The sequence below is a fragment of the Myodes glareolus genome, chromosome 19, assembly GCF_982192425.1.
Source record: "Myodes glareolus chromosome 19, mMyoGla1.1, whole genome shotgun sequence".
Taxonomy (NCBI): domain Eukaryota; kingdom Metazoa; phylum Chordata; class Mammalia; order Rodentia; family Cricetidae; genus Myodes; species Myodes glareolus.
Window position 1 is genome coordinate 26968737 of NC_142044.1, and position 17608 is coordinate 26986344.

At 41.1% G+C, this 17608-nt stretch overlaps 1 protein-coding gene across 4 annotated transcripts in view; it reads right to left on the reverse strand.

Annotated features, from left to right (window-relative positions):
• Nucleotides 1-17608, reverse strand: part of Asap1 (ArfGAP with SH3 domain, ankyrin repeat and PH domain 1) — a 308124-nt gene that overhangs the window by 66804 nt on the left and 223712 nt on the right. For 2 of the 4 annotated variants that reach the window (XM_087898828.1, XM_087898826.1), the window contains exons 11-13: nucleotides 16608-16730; nucleotides 10215-10315; nucleotides 6231-6300 (exon numbers count right to left, since the gene is read on the reverse strand). In XM_087898828.1, the coding sequence (XP_087754954.1) occupies nucleotides 6231-6300; nucleotides 10215-10315; nucleotides 16608-16730 (294 nt within the window). The remainder of the gene's footprint in view (nucleotides 1-6230; nucleotides 6301-10214; nucleotides 10316-16607; nucleotides 16731-17608) is intronic. The other 2 variants (XM_087898829.1, XM_087898827.1) reach the window with 1 other exon arrangement.

Below are 17608 nucleotides of genomic sequence, written 5' to 3' on the forward strand. Positions count from 1 at the left end.
ACTACCTACGAATCAGGCACTACTAATGGCTCTAATTTATAGAAAAAAATCTCTCACTAGAGATCCAATGTCAGAGAGAGGATTCATCCAGGAGGTCCAGCTCCATGGTTGTAGATGGTACAGTCCCACCTCAGATCGCAGAGATGATAATGACCACCAAGTTTAAGGAACGCTTACTGTAATTCAGGCTTAGTCAACTGCCCAGCACTGCTACCAGGACATTTTACAGGTGAGGACGGGTGAAGAAGCACAAACACTTGAAAGACCTGAAACTCATTTAATTGCAGTAGGATCCACAGGGTTTACGATTCTCTTCTTGTCATTTGTAGTACTTTTGTGGGCCTCCTGCATGTGCTCTAACAATAAGGAATCCTTTGACACCAAGCCATACTCTCAATCTCCCTCAGTTACAAACAATGAGCCTCCAAACAGTGGGCACACACGTCACCTTCAGTCACTTCAGTGGTCTAGAGTCCTGACCTTTCCTAGCAAAGGCCAAACCTTCTTGGTAGAATTCTGGGTGTTTGCAAGGCAACTTTCGAGCTGTCTGAAGAAAAAGGTGACTATCAACTCAATAGCTGTTCCAGTGCTACTCATAAGGGAATCTAAAGGTATTTTTTAAAAATGTAAAATATTATGCAATTTTCTGATTCAAACAGAACTTCCTAAAACTCTTGTAATATTTTGAACCTCCCACCTCCCACCAACACACAATTGTTCTTCCTAGAAGATCTCAGAGTATTCCCTATCCTGACACTATGGCAATCCAATGATAAGGCACAATGTCTCATTCAAAGAGCCCTGCTCACAGAACTGCCAGAGACCCAGCAACAAGCTGGCACCTTAGGGAAGGTCTACGTTTGGTGAAAAGAGCAGAGCTGCACGTTTGAAAGTTACAAACTGCACAGAGTTAGGCATGGGGTGTAGTCTCTCTGAACCTTATCCACAAAATGAAGTTTAATTTAAAAACATTCACTGAAGCACACGTGGGAACACACACAGGTAATCCCAGCTCTTAGAAGCATGAGTCAGCATTGTAAACTGAGGTCAACATAACAAGACCTGTCTGCAAAGAAAAGAGATGCAGTCACTGAGCACTGACTGTACTTACAGAACACTTCACGTATGCAAACTACAGTGCTAGCTGCTGGGAACCCAAAGATGGGCCATTGGGGCGACTTCCTGCTTCTCACCTCTTGCCTAGTGAGAACCGAAGACAAGAGCTCCTGCTCTTATGGGTATCCTGACGACTAAGTGAGGCCGCACTCTACAGGTTGTGGCTCTTCTTTAAGCCCATGTGAGCAGGTCCAAAGTCTGTGTCCCTTTCCTTTGAAGAACCCCCATGAACTGTTGGTTTTGGCTTTCATCCAAATTCTATGTGATCAAAGGTGTCTTTCTCTGGGGCAGGAATGTGGTGCAGTTGACAGCAGAAATGTCTGGACTACAGAGAAAAGTGGGAAACACAGTAACAACTTGGAGGGAGGGAAGGAGAATCAGGGAAGGGCCTCATTTCTCCTTTACCCAGCTCCCTGTCAGCAGACTTCAGCAAGGCCACTGATGAACTCACAGTAATAGCAGTACCCTGTCACCCTCAAAGCACCCCCTTTATCTCTTTTATTCCTCGTGAGATCTGTGAGCTGAACACTTTTCTCAAGGTCACAGAGTAAACAACAAACTGGGATTCAGATCCAATCTGACAGATGCCACTGTCTATTCTCTTGGCTACCAAACAGTGTGGCCAATGTGTTATTTGTTGTTAATTAGAACACATGGAAACAGTTGGCTAGCCACTGTACTGTCTTTTGGCAGGAAACAGAAAGTAGGGAACAGAACTGAGTTTTCATCTTCAGCAAATTGTCCAAGGTCAAATAACTAAGGAAGCAATACACTGATGCCCTCATCACCTGCATGGTCTCCCACCAGGAAGCCCTCCCTTCTCTAGTGGCAAAACAAGAGCACAGGAAAGCTGGAAGTCCAGGTCTCTGGCATCCATCTTTGGAGGCCCTGTCCCTGTGCCCGAATAAACCTTGACCCCTCCCCGGAGGAGGGTCAAGACAGCCCGCCAAAATCTTGACCACTTCCCAGTATGTTAAAACTGCTCCCCTGGAAAGTCTCCTTGTGGTCTCTGCCTCCCACCACAGTGGTTGCATTCATGGCTTCCCGGTATCCCCTTGGGGCCACCGGACAGCGCAGGAATCCCAGTTTTTAAATGTGGCTTGTTGTAATTTGGCTTGATTGGGATTTTTGCATAGGAAGAGAGCTGGCGTTAGGAAAATTCGTAACAAAAGTCACTGTGAAACACATCAAGTGACACCTGAGGTGGTGATGACAGGAAGAATTCTCCTGTAGAAGGTACAGGAAGAGCATGTGAAGTCAGCCTGCTACAGAAGCTAAGAAATGTGTAGCTAGTATACACATGTGCTGATGTGTGGACTAGCAGTGTGTCCAAACAATCTGATTTTCTCCCTCTAGCTCTCCTGCGGTCAGCGCAGGAAGAATGGTGGAATGGAAGTTGAGTAAGTTAACAGTGGCTGGACAGTGTATTAGCGACTTTCCTTGTTTCTGTGACAAAATAATCTGACTCAAGTGAACTTAGGGCAAAAGGGATTTTCCTTAGTTCCTGAGTTAGGTGAAATAGTCCATCGTGGCAGGGAGGCATGGCCATGGGAATGCAAAGCAGCTAGTCCCATTACAAAAGCAGTGATGAAGGAGGGAGAGAGAGCGAGAGCGAGAGCGAGAGCGAGAGCGAGAGCGAGAGCGAGAGAGAGAGAGAGAGAGAGAGAGAGGTGTAGAGAGCTGCGTGGAGCCACGCTTTTAAGATGGTGCCGGCTGCCGCCCTCCACGAGCCCAAAAGGGAGCGCTCTCTGTGACAAACAACTCCTTTTATGGTTATGGCCCGTAACTCGCTATGATCGTGTGTCGCTTGCGTACGCTTGAGCTTATGGATGATGTCCACGAGGCACTCCGGGATAGGTGACCATAGGCTATATAAGGGCTGGGAGAGAAACGAGAGAGAAGCCACTGTTCAAGGTCCTGAATAAACTGCCTGCGAGAAGAGCTCCGGTGTCACGTTGTCCTTCCTAGTTCGAGGTGGTTGTGACAGAGGGGAATATTGTGGGAGTCTGAATGCAATTGGTCCACATAAGCTCAGAGAGAGTGACACTTGCAGGAGGTATGGCTTTGTTGCAATAGGTATGGCCTTGTTTACGGAAGTGTGTCACTGTGGTGGCAAGCTTTGAGGTCTCATATGCTCAAGACCTGCCTAGTATCCTAGAAAACATTCTGTTGCCTAAGGGTCAAGATGTAGAACTCTCAGCTCCTTCTCCAGCAAAATGTCTTCCTCCATGTTCCAACCATGATGATAATGAATTGAACCTCTGAACTGTAAGCCACCCAATTAAATGCTTTCCTTTATAAGAGCTTTCATGGTCTTGTGTATTCACTGCAACAGAAACCCTAAGACATACTGGCTCACTTGAATTCCTCATTTCTCTTTTTTCATTCGCTCTGGGACCCCTGCCTACATGATGGTGCCACCCACGCTTCTCAGCTAAACCTCTCTAGGAACACATTCACAGATGTAAGCACAGAGGTGTATCTTATAGGTGATTCTAAATCCACTCATATTCACAATGAAGTTTAACATTAGAGACAACCTCAAAGTAACTACTAACTGGTCCGAGGATTTCAAGTATCAGATGGGTGGACTGGTCACAACTGGCATGACATTAAAAATTTTAGCAAGCTTGTCTGAGGAAGACCTAAGGTAAATGACACAATTCTGCAGGGATAAGGGGCAGAAATGATCTAACTGCTTAAAGATGCATGTGATAATCTTACAAGAGTTTGCTAGGAACCTTCCGGATGGCAAGGTAATGATGGCAAGATAGACAGGATCAGTATCCAGTGTCAAGACTCAGAAAGAAAAGGGTTCTGCAGAGTGAGTCTAGCAGGGTAAACGACCTAGCATGGCAAAGTCCCACAGACCTACATTTGTTTTCCCACTTTGCTGGTGAACAGTCAAGTTATAGCTCTCTGGGTGGCACCTCAGTTTCTTCATCTATGAAATTAAGTTAGGACACCATGGGCTATCGGGATGATTGAGTGAAATATATTTTATGGAGGAGCTGTACTTTTTTTAGTTGTTGACTGTAATGAACTAGTAACACAACGCACACCCGCCCCTCATCTATAAATTAGAACGGAAGCACACCCGCCCCTCATTTTGACAATCCTATTTGTAACTGACTGCGTGTCTTAGCTTGTCAGGGACATCACTTAACCCAGGATTACTGAAATTTAACTCATTTTCTCTAAGCAGAAGTTACTGGGTTAAATTGCACATATTATTTTAAAAACTCTTGGTATATCCTTTTTCAATTTCCACTCCTGAGTGATACATCTTCCATTATGGCCTTTATTCTCTTAGAAAATTTAAAAGATTTTTTTAAAAGTTTTTAAAGTTAGAAATGCCCTGTTTTTACTGTACACTCTAGCAACATGTTTGAAGATTTTACAGGCATTGTTCTGCTTTCTCTATTACTTTTTCAAGCAAAGAAAATCCTCCATTATCTTTGTAATTCACAGGCTTTTCAGGGTAACAGTCCATTCTTTTGTCCTCAAAGAAAGATTATAAAGTCAAGCCCTACCTAACATAGGCTGAGAGTGAGAAAAGAACAACAAACAAACAAATAAAAACATTTCTGTCAGAGATGCAGAGGCAGGCAGGTCACAATGACCTTGCTTATTCCATTTGCAGTAGTCCTAATGGGCTGTGCTCCAGCATATCGAGAATAAATTCAAATAACTATAAATTCTAAAATGTGGATATGATCCTTCAACAGAATTATATAGAATACCTAATTTGCCTTTTTTTTTTAATCTGACCCTAAGTCCTTTGGAGAAATTCTCTGTGTCTGTGTCTAGTCAAAATACTTTCTCGGTAGAATTCCCCATACACTTTCAACTTGCCTTCCAACATCCTGCTTTTCATCCATGTGTGGCTTATTTTCTTACCAGGCATTGGACCGGATTAGTGTCATCAAGTAATGAGACAGTATGGGATATACAGTTTGAATGTTTGTATGGAATTACATACCATATTGACTTCGTATTTCAGAAAATAATTTATTCTTCAAGTTAATTCAGGGAAAGAACAGATTGCTTCTGTTAAGTTTTGGAAAATTAAACCAATAAGAGCAGTTGATAAAGAACTACTTCTTATTTAAGAATGGTACACTACTTTTCTTTAATATAAATATAGAACTATTTTACTTATTACTGTGTATTTGTTTGATCTGAATCTTACTCTAATTTGAGGTGTATCTCATGATTTTAGAAACTTTGTTCACTGATGCCAATCCTAGTTAATTTTATAATATATTAGTACTTTAGAGTAAGATATTTAACCTTAATAAAGGCACTTCTCTGTAAATATGCAATGATTCAAAAATTCAATGAAGTTTGTAGACTATTAAGCTAAGTTTTGAAAATTCCTATTATGAGAATTGACCCATCTGACAAACTGATAAATTCCTTTTATTCAATGGATGGTAAACCATTGGAAATTAACATATTATTTTGAATTGTTTACAGAAAAAAATTCAAGTTGTATATTTTATTAAAATGTAATGTCAACCCTGGAAATGAAATACCAAATATAATTTTCCCCACCATAAAAAAAACTAATAATTCTGAAGGATCGTACTGAATGACATGTCCAGATTCATGAAGTAGAGGTATTTCATCTGTGCTGGCTAATTTTGTCAATTTATACAAGCTAGAGTCATCTGAAAGGAGACAATTCCAGAGAAAATGCCTCCAGAAGACTGGGTCTTAATCAGTGATGGGGCAAGTCCCAGCCCATTGTGGGTGGGGCCACTCCTGGGTTGGTGGTCCTGGGTTCTAAAAGAAAGCACACTGAGCCAGCCATGTGGAGCAAGCTGATAGGCAGCACCTCTCCCTAGTTTCTCTATCAGCTCCCGTCTCGCAGATTTCTGCCTTGTTTGAGTTCTTGCCTAGATTTCTTTGATGAACTGTGATATGGAATCATAAGCAAAATAAGCCCTCTCCTTCCCAAGTTGCTTTTGGTCCTGGTGTTTCATCACAGCAACAGTAACCTTAACCAAGGTGTCATCAAAAGTGCATGCTTGTTCCCGCAGCTCATTTGGCCTCTAGTGGAGGAGGTTAGAAAGCATGAGGACAGGAGGGAAAGTCCTGTGCACACTTACAGTTGCATGTGAGATGGTGAGGATCCCATTCTTTACTGCACACTTTCTTCTCTGCCACACTTTCCGGATCCTAGGAAACAAGTCAAACAGAACTTGATGTGGCACATGATTCACTGTGGGCTGTGCAATCACACGGCCAGAGGCAAAATAGTAATTATGAAAAGCTGTCCCCAAATAAAACCAGCTTCCTTCCCCAAACCACACAAAACAGAAAATCCTGGATGTCTGTTATTATACCAGGTGCAAAGAAATTCAGATAGGCAAGCACGTACAGATAGGCTCATGGTAGAACTGTCTTTGACAGTGAAAATGGAAAAGAGAAGAAATTCCAGCGGCAGAAGTTCCCTTCTCTGGGATGGGGCCCAGAGCTCTATTAGGGGACAGAGCTAGGAAGGATTCCTAACACGGCCGTGAATCTTTTCTAAGAAGGTACTGCTAGTAGATTACTTCCATAATTAATGAACATTGGAACTTAAAAAAAATCAAGACCTCTACTATGCAAGGAAGAGTCAGAGCTGCCTCAGGACGTAGAGAAAAAAGGTTTGCATACTTTCCTTTGAGGGATGCTAGAGTCCTCCTAGAGACATTTCTTAGATTCTTCTGAGAAATTAAACTGTGTTAAAACCATTCACAAACAGATGTGACATACTTTGAAAATTTTGATCTGATGGTAGTAAAGGATAAAAAAAAAAAAAAGAATCCAAACAGCTTCTATCAGCACATTTTCACATAGCCCTGGGCATAGGTATAAGGCTGGACATGGGTAGACCTGCATACACACACACACACACACACACACACACACACACACACACACACACACACACTGCAGCTGCCCTACCTAGAACCACAGCCATCAGGTCCACAGGAACAAGGACACCCCAGGCAAGGAAAGGAGTCAGGCCTTCTGTTGTCATAAAAGTAACGGCATCAGAAGGCCACTGAAGGTTTTTTAGGTCTATAAACAGTATTCTGTTGTGCCTCCTCCCATTTCTTAAGTCAATCTTGTAAGAAGATTGCCACAAAACCAATTAAAACACTGTGTTCGTGTCTTTATTTAACTACTAGAAGTAGTTTGCGCCAAAACATGGTGAACAGAGGGAAGGGAAAACCTACACCATTGGATCAGATGTAAATGGAACATATGCACAAAATGATAGTCTGCTTGGAGGAGCATAAGAATCATTAACTGAGAAACTATCCTCTAATTACAGCCAAATGACATACATTCTTCTCCAAGTACTGACTAGGGGCATGCCTGATCAGAGGAAGCATCTGTCGGTCATACCTGCATTTGGTTTATGTCATCAGCTCTGTGCAAGCGGTCCTGCAACTAATCTTACCTTTACAGGAGCCTAATAAGGCACCCCTTGCCTAGCCAACACCACTCACAGCCCTCCCTACCAATGACAAACTGCTGACCTGGAAGGAGGGATCAGTTCCTACTAGGTTCGTTTATTTTACTTAAAATTTTATTCATTAGCTTTTCTTATGTATATACATTAAGGAAACACAATATAAAACAAATTCCAATACTTTCAGGCACAGCTAATAAAACTAAGAAAATTAACAAAAAGTACTCATCTTTCTGCCTGAGATGTCTAATGAAGTGCTTCCTGGTCTCAAGACACCCCAGCTGAATCCCACCTTTGTGAACACTTCCCCCTCAGCCCCCAAAAAAGTGAACTCATACAAATAAGTATTAATGTTGACGCTGTTGACTACTGAGGCTACTATCGTGACCTCTAAGAGACTCTCTCAATCTGTATCATGAAAGTATCTGGAAATAGTCTGAAAAAATATGTAAAACAGTTTCTCCTTTGTCTCTTAGTAAATGCTTCTGAGGTATACAGTTTAAAAGTTATTAAAAATTAATTTTTTCCCCAAATTTTATAACAATTTTTTAAAAATGAGTATTTCAATAATTGGGTCAAAATTACTCACATAGTGACCCTTGTATGAAAATGAAAATCACACAACATTCCAGTGCCAACTGCTAACAAAGAGGTCTGCAGAAGGATTTCAGTATTGTTCTTTCCTAGAAGTCACCCAAAGCAACTCTGAATTATTAGTACTCATCTCTCTGCCTGTGGGACTATGAAGGATGGATATGCCTTCTTCTTTTCTAACTCTAAGATACAATAGCTCTTTCTCCTTTATTCCTTTCCTTCCCTGCTCTTTCTGGTATTAAACTGAACACAGGGCCTTGCTCATGCGTCCACTGAACTATATCTTCTTTTTCTTCATCTCTTGCCAACAGATAGCAGGCTGCACGGGAGCCAAGGCAGAGTTCCCCTAAGCCTTTACCTTCTAGCATCTAACAGTCTGCTTCAGATGCTAGAATATTTGATGTGTGTATAAAAAAATGTTAGAAAGGGGAACAGAAAGAAAGAAGGAAGGACTCAGGACAACTGACTATGAGTCCCTGCACCTGTCTTGTGTTCTCTTTTTCACATAACACTGAGGTTATCTTCTGGCCTAGCCATACTTACTCCTCTCTTCTGTTTCCTTCCTTAGAGTATAAACTCTGGAAGGAAGAGCACTTCCTTTCACTCAATGCTCTATATCCAGAGTCTTGATGAATGAGAGGATATGGAGGATTCTCAAAAGGTATTTACTGGATGCATGAAGAGGATGCTGGGGAAAAAACAGTGATCCTAGACATTTTAAAGATACTTACTTTTCAATAAATCAAAACAAAAACCACATATATCCCTAATACGAACCCAAGGAAAAGTAGTCAGAGAGCAAACAGCTTTTCTTTAAAAACAGCAATTGGTAAAAGGGAACCACCCAGATTTTCCTTAGGTATTTACTTGAAGTAAACCAATTTAAGCAACTGAAATGGCAGAGGCAGGACTAGAGAGAGAGAAAAAAAAATGGTAGAGAGGAAGTGCAAAGGCAGGCTGGGAAAGTGCTCTATGCTAAAGGAAACCCTAAAGCACTTCAACAAGGAACAGAAATTCACTAAGTTGCCCAGGCTGGTCTTAAACTTTTGATCCTTCTGCCTCAATTTCCTGAATGCTGTGATTACATGTGTGCCACCACATCCAGACCTGCTTTACAGTTTTGACAAGAGCACTGTGTGTTCTGTAGAAGTGAGACAGAGGGTGTTATGATCTGCTGGCCTGGTCTGTCACCTGGGTAGCCCCGCCCTTTCCCAACCCCTCCCCTTCTGCTTAGGCAAGGGGACCTCCGGCTTCCTCCAGCCTGTGTTCTCTTTCTGTCTCTCTCCGAAGAGGTAACTTCTGCTTTCTCCCTTTCCCTCTCTCTTCTTCCCCCTTCTCCCCTTCCTTTCCCCTTCTACAACCCACTAAATAAACTATACCCACTTTCTCTACATTGCATCTATCCATCTCTCACAAGCTGTGGCTCCTCATGGGAGTGGCTGCCTGGCCAAACCACCCCAGGTCTCTCACCTACGGCCTCCCACCTGCCTGGGACCCACAGAGGCCTTGGGTGGTAGGACTGGCTGCCCTTCATGGCCTGCTGCTGCCCCTCAGGGAACTGCATAGGAGCAGCTTTTACCTAAACCATTACAGAAGGAGCGGTGTTGAATGACAACTACTTAGGCTGCTACAACAGTCTGATGAGAGCAGGTCATCTTTGAGTAGAAGCAGCTGAGATGGCAAGAGGCATATTATTTTTAGTTAGAAAAGGAAGGGAATATGATAGATTGGTTGTGACAGAGACAATGTCCGAGGTTACACCAAGGTTAGGGTTTGGGCAACCAAGTGCCATCTCAAGTAGAGAACATGACAATGATAAAGCAGAGCCGAGTTTCTCCCTTCTCAGTTTCCTAATCTTGCAGATTGTAAGACAGTCACTGCTACTTTTAAAGACATGGGCTAGGTCAACTGTCTGAAGAGAAACAGCTCAGAAAGCGTTAAGGTGCTTTTCTAGCAAGAGGCTGGACAAGATCCCAGTGGAGCACCCAGTAAGCATGTTGACCCCATACTGGGCTAGCCAGGGCTGGACACATACCCATCACTCTTCTTCAGCAGGTACCCCTTCTTTTCACTGCCGTACTCCTTATTGCCCTGGAGCTGATGCATGCTGTACCCGCCTTGCCGGCTCTGAGAGTCCTGGAAAACAGAACCACAGACTAGCAAATGCTGGAGACTGCTCCATTCAGACACTGAGCCTTTGCCTGTTGGTCTGTGTCTAAGAAATTATGGACCTTTGGTAGCTGTTAAGTCCTCCCTCTTATTTTAGCAGAGGAAACAGGACATGTCAACGTGTGCCAGACTCACAAAGAAAGACCTAGGCAGACCCAGGTCTATCTAATTCAGTACCAGTTCAAACACACAAGAGACAGTGCTATGATTCAGTCCAGTTTCCACTCACAGCAGGAAGCAACAGGAAGGGCTAAGAGGAATCAGAAAGCAGGGACTGTGTAAGCTGGAAGCAAGTACTCCCTCCTCAGGCTGCACCTGTTTTCTTTATGTATGTGCTAGAATCCTCTAAATAAAAGGTTTCTGAGCAGGGTATGATAATTAGTATACAATTTTTCTATGTAACTAACTATACATTGAGCATATATAATAAAAATATCTAAATTCTTAAACCTTTGATTACTGAAATGTACAAAACAATCCTGGATTTGGGAGCATTTTATGTGGTTGAGTTTTGTAACAGGGACATGCAGTTGGTAAACTATGCACACATTCCAGAATCTGAGAGACACATCTAAAAGTTTTTGGTTTCAAGCATTCAAGTAAGGAATACTTTGCCTACAGCACTTTGTGAAACAGACCTATGCCAACACTTTTAGTCTGAAATCAGCATTCTACAGCATGAGAAGTGTATGATATGGTAAAGAGCATGCACACGCCAGTAACAGACACAACCAAGCCTGGCTTCACTTTGACACTCCACAGGTCAAACCATGGATTCTAAGAACAGGAAGACCAGAAACAATGATCACACTATGAAAATCCAAGAAGTAAAAGACAAAAGACAAACTTTGAACAAACACCAACCAAAAACATAAAGGTGAACTGCAGCATGAGAACAAAGGTCTCTAGACACACAGTAGGACAACACATTCTCACAGATAGATTAACTTACTCTCCTAGACTTCGATCAGGAAGGGCAACGCAACACAGAAAGAAAGGCAGAACATTTGAAAATAGTTAATTGTGTTAAAAACTTTATCAGCCATAACTTAAGCAGTTTGTAAAATATACAGAGAAAACATCATTATAAAGATAAACCAGAGAACATACCCATGAACATTTAGAATTATAATAAACTTTGGATGACAGAACAGTAAAATATTTATACTCCAATCAAGTTTTATGTATTTTGGTTCATATGCAGTGAGAAGATAAACATAGTCAAGATGACGGTGAGGTAGGTGCACATTTCTCAGATAAATGTTGACAACCCTCAAAATGTGGGAGCACAGGGAACCAAAGCCTCAGAGAAACCAACAAGAACTGAATACTCAGAAAATCTGAGAGCCACATATTGTGACATCCTCTTTATTCCTGTTTCCCAATTGAAAAGAAGTGTGTGTTTGTATCTATGTACCTGCACATATGAGTGTGTCCTTGCATGCCTGCATGCACACATCTACACATATAGGTACATATGTGTGTGGATGGAGGTTAGAGACCACAGTTAGGTGGCTTCCCACTTTTGTCTAACCTTGGAAGCCATCACTAACTGGCTCAATGAGCTGGCCAGTAAGCCCTAGGGATTTTCCTGTCTTTATGTCCATGGCTGGGATTATGGGGATACTCGTTTTGTTTGCTTTTTATGTGGGAGCTGGGGTTCCAACTCAGGTCTTCATAACTTTGCAGCAAGTGTTTTATGCCCCTCCCTCCACAACCATCTTTCCAGTCCCTCAAGAGAGGAGAATAATGTGTCCAGTTACAAAAAGTAACTGAAATTTAATGGTACAGAAGGATAATAGCTACTTTAGCCTTTGGTTATTTACTCATGACTTGTTCCCAGCACATGTTTGAAGGTCAAGAGCTTCTCTTGACATTCAAGATTCTTTTAGGTCAAACTGTGTGCTCAGTGATGCAAATGGTTATTAGGAACAGTTAGAGGAAAACTGCCAGGACAATATACCTTTGTAAAACTATTCTAAAGGTGATGAAACTGCTCAAAACCAGGCTCCAAATGTCTCCTTGGGCCAGGAGAAATTTGGGATCCCCAAAATACAACTCAGGGAGGAAGGGGGAGTGCTCGCGCTCTGACCACTCACTGTCCTGTTCTCACAGAGGGTTTTTTTCAGGTAGTCTGACTCCTATGAAAGAGGTTGTGATAGTCTTTTTTTTTCTATCTTCCTTTCTTTTTTCAAAAGTAAGGTACATTTTATTTAACATTTATTTTATCTGTAGGAATGTTTTGACTACATGTATGTCTGTGTACCAAGTGCACGCCTGGTGCCTGCAGAGTTCAGAATCAGATCCCCTGAAACTGGAGTTATGAGTGGCTGTGAGCCATCATATGGGTGCTGGGAACTGAACCTGGGACTTCTGCTAGAGAAGCAAGAGCTCTCAATTCTGACTCATCTCTCTAGCCCTTCTTCCTTAATCTAGAGAACTTCATTTTCAATAGGCCATATTTCTTCCATAAAATTGGTTAAATCAGATTATCTGGGGTAGGCGTGTGGTACAGAATGAGTTCTAGGGATGACTTGCAAGATTTCTTAATTTTAACTTCTTAAAACTTCCTTGTACATGTGTTTATGCATTCATTTAGATATTTATTTAGTGTGTGAATCTGTGTGGGCCGAGGAATAGGGTAACTCTCAGGAATCAGTTCTCTCCTTCCATCATGTGGGTACCAGGAACTGATCTTAGGTCACAGTCTTGGTGGCAAGCACTTTCACCTAGTGAGCAATCTTGTCAGCTTCTAGTTTCCTTTTAGAGCCATGGTCTTAGTCAGCACAGTAATGTGGCTACTAAATCCTTCCAACTCTGTATTTTGACATTCTGTATAATTTCAGAATTTGCTAATTAATAAACTTCATGGGTAAATAAAGGCATATAAATTATTATTACTGCATAGATAAATAATGCCATTCAGCTTTCTTAGTAGAAATATTATCAATAAATAAAAAGATGAATTTAATTTTGAAAAAGCAGATTTTGGAAATTATCAGCACTTCTCATAAGTTAACACATACAACTGAAGAATGAAATAGGTCTTGAGTTCTTTGATGGAAATGACAGAAATCAACCAAGTATTCAGGAAAGAAAAATGCAAATCCCAAACTCATTTAGGCAAAGATTCCTAACATTGAAAATAAACAATGAACTTGAAACCTTTAGGCAATTTTATGCTATGAGCTAGGAAATGTATCTTCCCTACTGATTTTCAATTCGACCTCTTACACCCTAGTAGAGATAGAGAAACTACTTTATTTGAAGCCATACTGACATGTAAAATGCACCATTAATCTGTAAAAACTTCATCTCTCTGAACTGAATGCAGTTCCCAGTCATTGATTTAATAGGCTTGGGAAAGCTTTTAGTACTCAACTGAAAACCAAACTACCACAGAACTTCAGATTTACAGCAACAGGTGTGGCTGCTAAGTAAGAATCCCGTCTATTCTGTGAATAAACTTTGGGTAGTGTTCGGCACATTGAGGAGAGCGAGGAACAACACGTGGAGTCTTACACCATTAGAAAAGTGAAGATAAATCACCTCACCGAACATTTTCCACAAGACAACAAAAATATGGTTTGTATGAGAAAAGATAAAATTTCCAAGTATCTGGGGAGCGTGTTTGGGGCTGTAATTCTTTAACACTTGCTTTTTCTTCTTTTGCATCTGTTTATTTGTGAGTGTTCCTGTGTGCTGAGGGCAAAGGACAACTTGTAGAAGTTGGTTCTCTCCACCACTGGGATCCAGGAATCAAACTCAGGTCACCAGTCTTAGTGGCATCTTGCTGGGCCATCTATCAAGCCTCCTAAAATTCTTGGAATTTCTTTTTCATTTTCAACTTGACACAATCTAGAACTACCTGGGAAGGGAGTCTCAAAGAGGGATTGGTTAGATCAGGTTGGCTTCTGAGTGAGTTTGTAAAGGCTTATCTTAATTGTTTTAACTGAGATGGAAAGACCCACCCACCCTGGATAGTACCCAGGCAGAGGATCCTGGATTGTGTTAAGAGCAGAGAAAGAGATCTTGAGCACTAGCATGCACTCATTAATTCACGACTTTCTGCTCTTAACTGCTTCAAGTTTCTGCGCCTTGACATCCCTGTAATCACAGGCCTGAAACTGTGAGCCAAATAACCCCTTTTTCTCTTAAGCTGCTGTATTTCATCGCAACACAGGAAGCAAACCAAGACAGCTTCCTTAAACTGAGCCATGTTAGAAACTGGAAACCTTAAGTGGGTTAGATGATTTGCAGGGTGCTTTTAATTCCTCATATAATCTATTACTCTGCACTCTTCTCAAAAACTAAGGGGAAGACAAGAGCTCTCTGGTGGATACTGTCCTTCACACTTACTCCCTGGTGAACAGTTTCTATTACCTCGAAGTCACTAAAAATTATCACTTACTAAGTTATTCTGCAACAAGAGGTAATAGCATTAGAAAAGGATGGTGGCGATGCTGCGAGGGGTCAATTTTTTGCTGTAAAAACACTTGGGAGGAGCTGATGAAAACCCACTGATCAACCTGGGGTAGGTTAAATATCCATCACGTCATGCTCATTTCATCTCAGAGATACTCCTTTCATTATGAAACTTTGCTTCTTACCTAGCCTGAGCAGAATTCATCAATACTTATGGAAAACAAAGTGACTTCGTTTTTTCCCCTGAGACAATGTCTATCTACAGGAACCCCAGGTAACAAAACAAAGGTAGGAAGTGGCTATGTGCAGACCAGCAGAGAAAAGTAATCACCAGTTTCTCTAGAGTCTACCCTTGCTTCCTTCCATTTGGGTCTTCCTACTGCACATACACTGAGAAATCCTTCAAAAAGAGTATTTCTCTTAGGGTTTACATGTTGGTAGAGAGTATGCGTGCTTCAGTTTCTAATAGAGAAATTTTCCTGAGGCAGTCTGAGGCCTCTGACCACAGGCATAGTCACAGCCTTGGACGGTCTGGGGAGAGATTTTGCCTCAATGCAAATGTTCCTGGGAATCAGGCCTGTTCTGACAGAAGAGCAGGACAACATCTACCATTAGAGGACACCAGATTTATTGCACTTTGCCAAACCTTCAAACATTTGTAAATCTTAACTTGGAGAAGAGAATAAAAATTGTTTTTAAATGATTACACATATTAGGTATATATAGCCTTAGTGAAGGAAACCCTTAAAGGCTACAGGAAAGGGCCAGAGCAGGTTTTCATTGTGTCTTTCGGGGGCCGTGGTGGATGGAGGGTACTTATATCTTTGTTTAGGAGTTTAAAACAGTGAGACTGTCACTGTTGGAAGATATCATAAGGACCTGATAAAACAAATGCATCTCTTAGGCAACCATTAAGCATTGTACTTAAAAACTGCACAAACAGGCACATTTGACTTTCTTCCATGCAACAATGCTATTTACCCTTACTAGGAAGTCATGAGCCTTGGCACAACATCCAATATACTTCGTAATAATCAAGCCTGGATTTTTAATCTTAGATCCCATTTTTCACTTCTCTTCCCCTTCTCTCAAAATTTGTGGTCCCTTGAAACAGAGAGCTTTCCAGATTTCCCTGGCTGTAGTGTATCTCAAATGGGAGGGAGGACACTTAGGCATGACTGTTCACTCTGCTGATTTGTTCTACAAGCTCCTAAAAGGGACCTAAGCTTAGTATGTAAACTAGAACCAGACCCATAGCATGTATCAGTGCCTGGAAAAAAGGGAATTTGTAGTTAAGGCTCAGAGCTGCGTTCTTCTAAATCCACCATGTATTCAACTTCAACCATTTCAACATCCTGGGGCCATCTCAACTGAGTTGTCCTAACTCTGGGGCAAAACTTCTAAAGGACTGTAACAAAACGTTTCCTTAAATCTCTGGTAAAAGGGAAGACCATTTCTGACTTCCCAGGATAATGGGCATGGTCTGAACATAAAGAAAAATCCAAGGCTATAAAGTACTAGAATCCAGGGTACTATTTATTTATGCAGAGGTAAATAACATAATTTCTTCTTTTAGAGACATGGACTTACTAGGTAGACCAGGCTGGCTCTGTGGTCACAGAGCTTTACCTGCCTCTTCCTATCAATGGTAAGGATTAAGGTGGCCTGTGCCACCTTACCTGGTGGGAACACAAGTTCTACACTGAGCATCACTACAGATACACACACCTGTCTTTCATCTCATCTGTCTCCACAACCACCCCAGTCGGAAGCTATCAATGTGCCTGTTTCACAGACGGAGAAGCAAAAAGAAATCACAAGCAGCCTCACTTACACTGTTAGCCCTGCTGGGAACATACAAACCACCTACTTCTTTCGGATCAAGCTGCAGAGAGGACTTTATTAGGTCTCGGAGTGCAGTTAGCTGTTTCTTTTCTTCATCTTGGGTTTGCTTTATCTAGGAAAGAAGTCACACCTGATATTTATCATTCCTTTTTAAGAACAAAGCTTAATTATCCAAATATACCACTCATCAACAGTTCAATTTCACAGATGTAACAGTAAGTTTCTTATTAAAGTATTCCTACTGCCTTGTTTTTAATATAAAAGGCAGAGGCTAATCCTGAGAAAGTACCAGGGTTTAGAACTAGCAATTCATGTATGGATCAGGCTTTCTTACTAAACCATGGTGACCCCCAAAACCCTAAATCCCTATATTAAACAAGGCTAAGAAATAATGCTAAGATCATTTATTTCTGGTATTTGAAAGGATGGGTAGAGATATGACAGTAAATTTAAATGGGCCAGAAGAAAATTATATAAATGACTGAGAAACCAAAGGCCAGAACATAAACCACCAAAACCAGGATTGCTACTGTTTATTCTTAATCACTTGGGATTTGTCATTGATCTATGTTCACTAACGAAAAAAATTAGACAAAACAGAGATATTTGTTAAAAGATTGCACTAACAATCAGGCTGACCATTCATTATCTGAAATGCCTGGAAGCAGTACCGCTTCATATTTTCTTGCATTTTGGAATATTGCATATATATAAAATATATATATATATATAAAATATATAAAATATATATATATATATATATATATATATATATATATATATATATAATGAGATCTCTCAAGGGTGGGACCAAAGTCTAAATATGTAATTGAGTTGTTTCACATAACCTTAAAAAAACAGGCTAAAGACAATATTCTACTACATATAGTTTCTGACATATGCTTGCACTCTATTTTGATTACAATGTGGTCATATGTGGAATATTCTTTCTACACTATCATGCTGTTGGTCCTCAGAGTTTCAGATTTT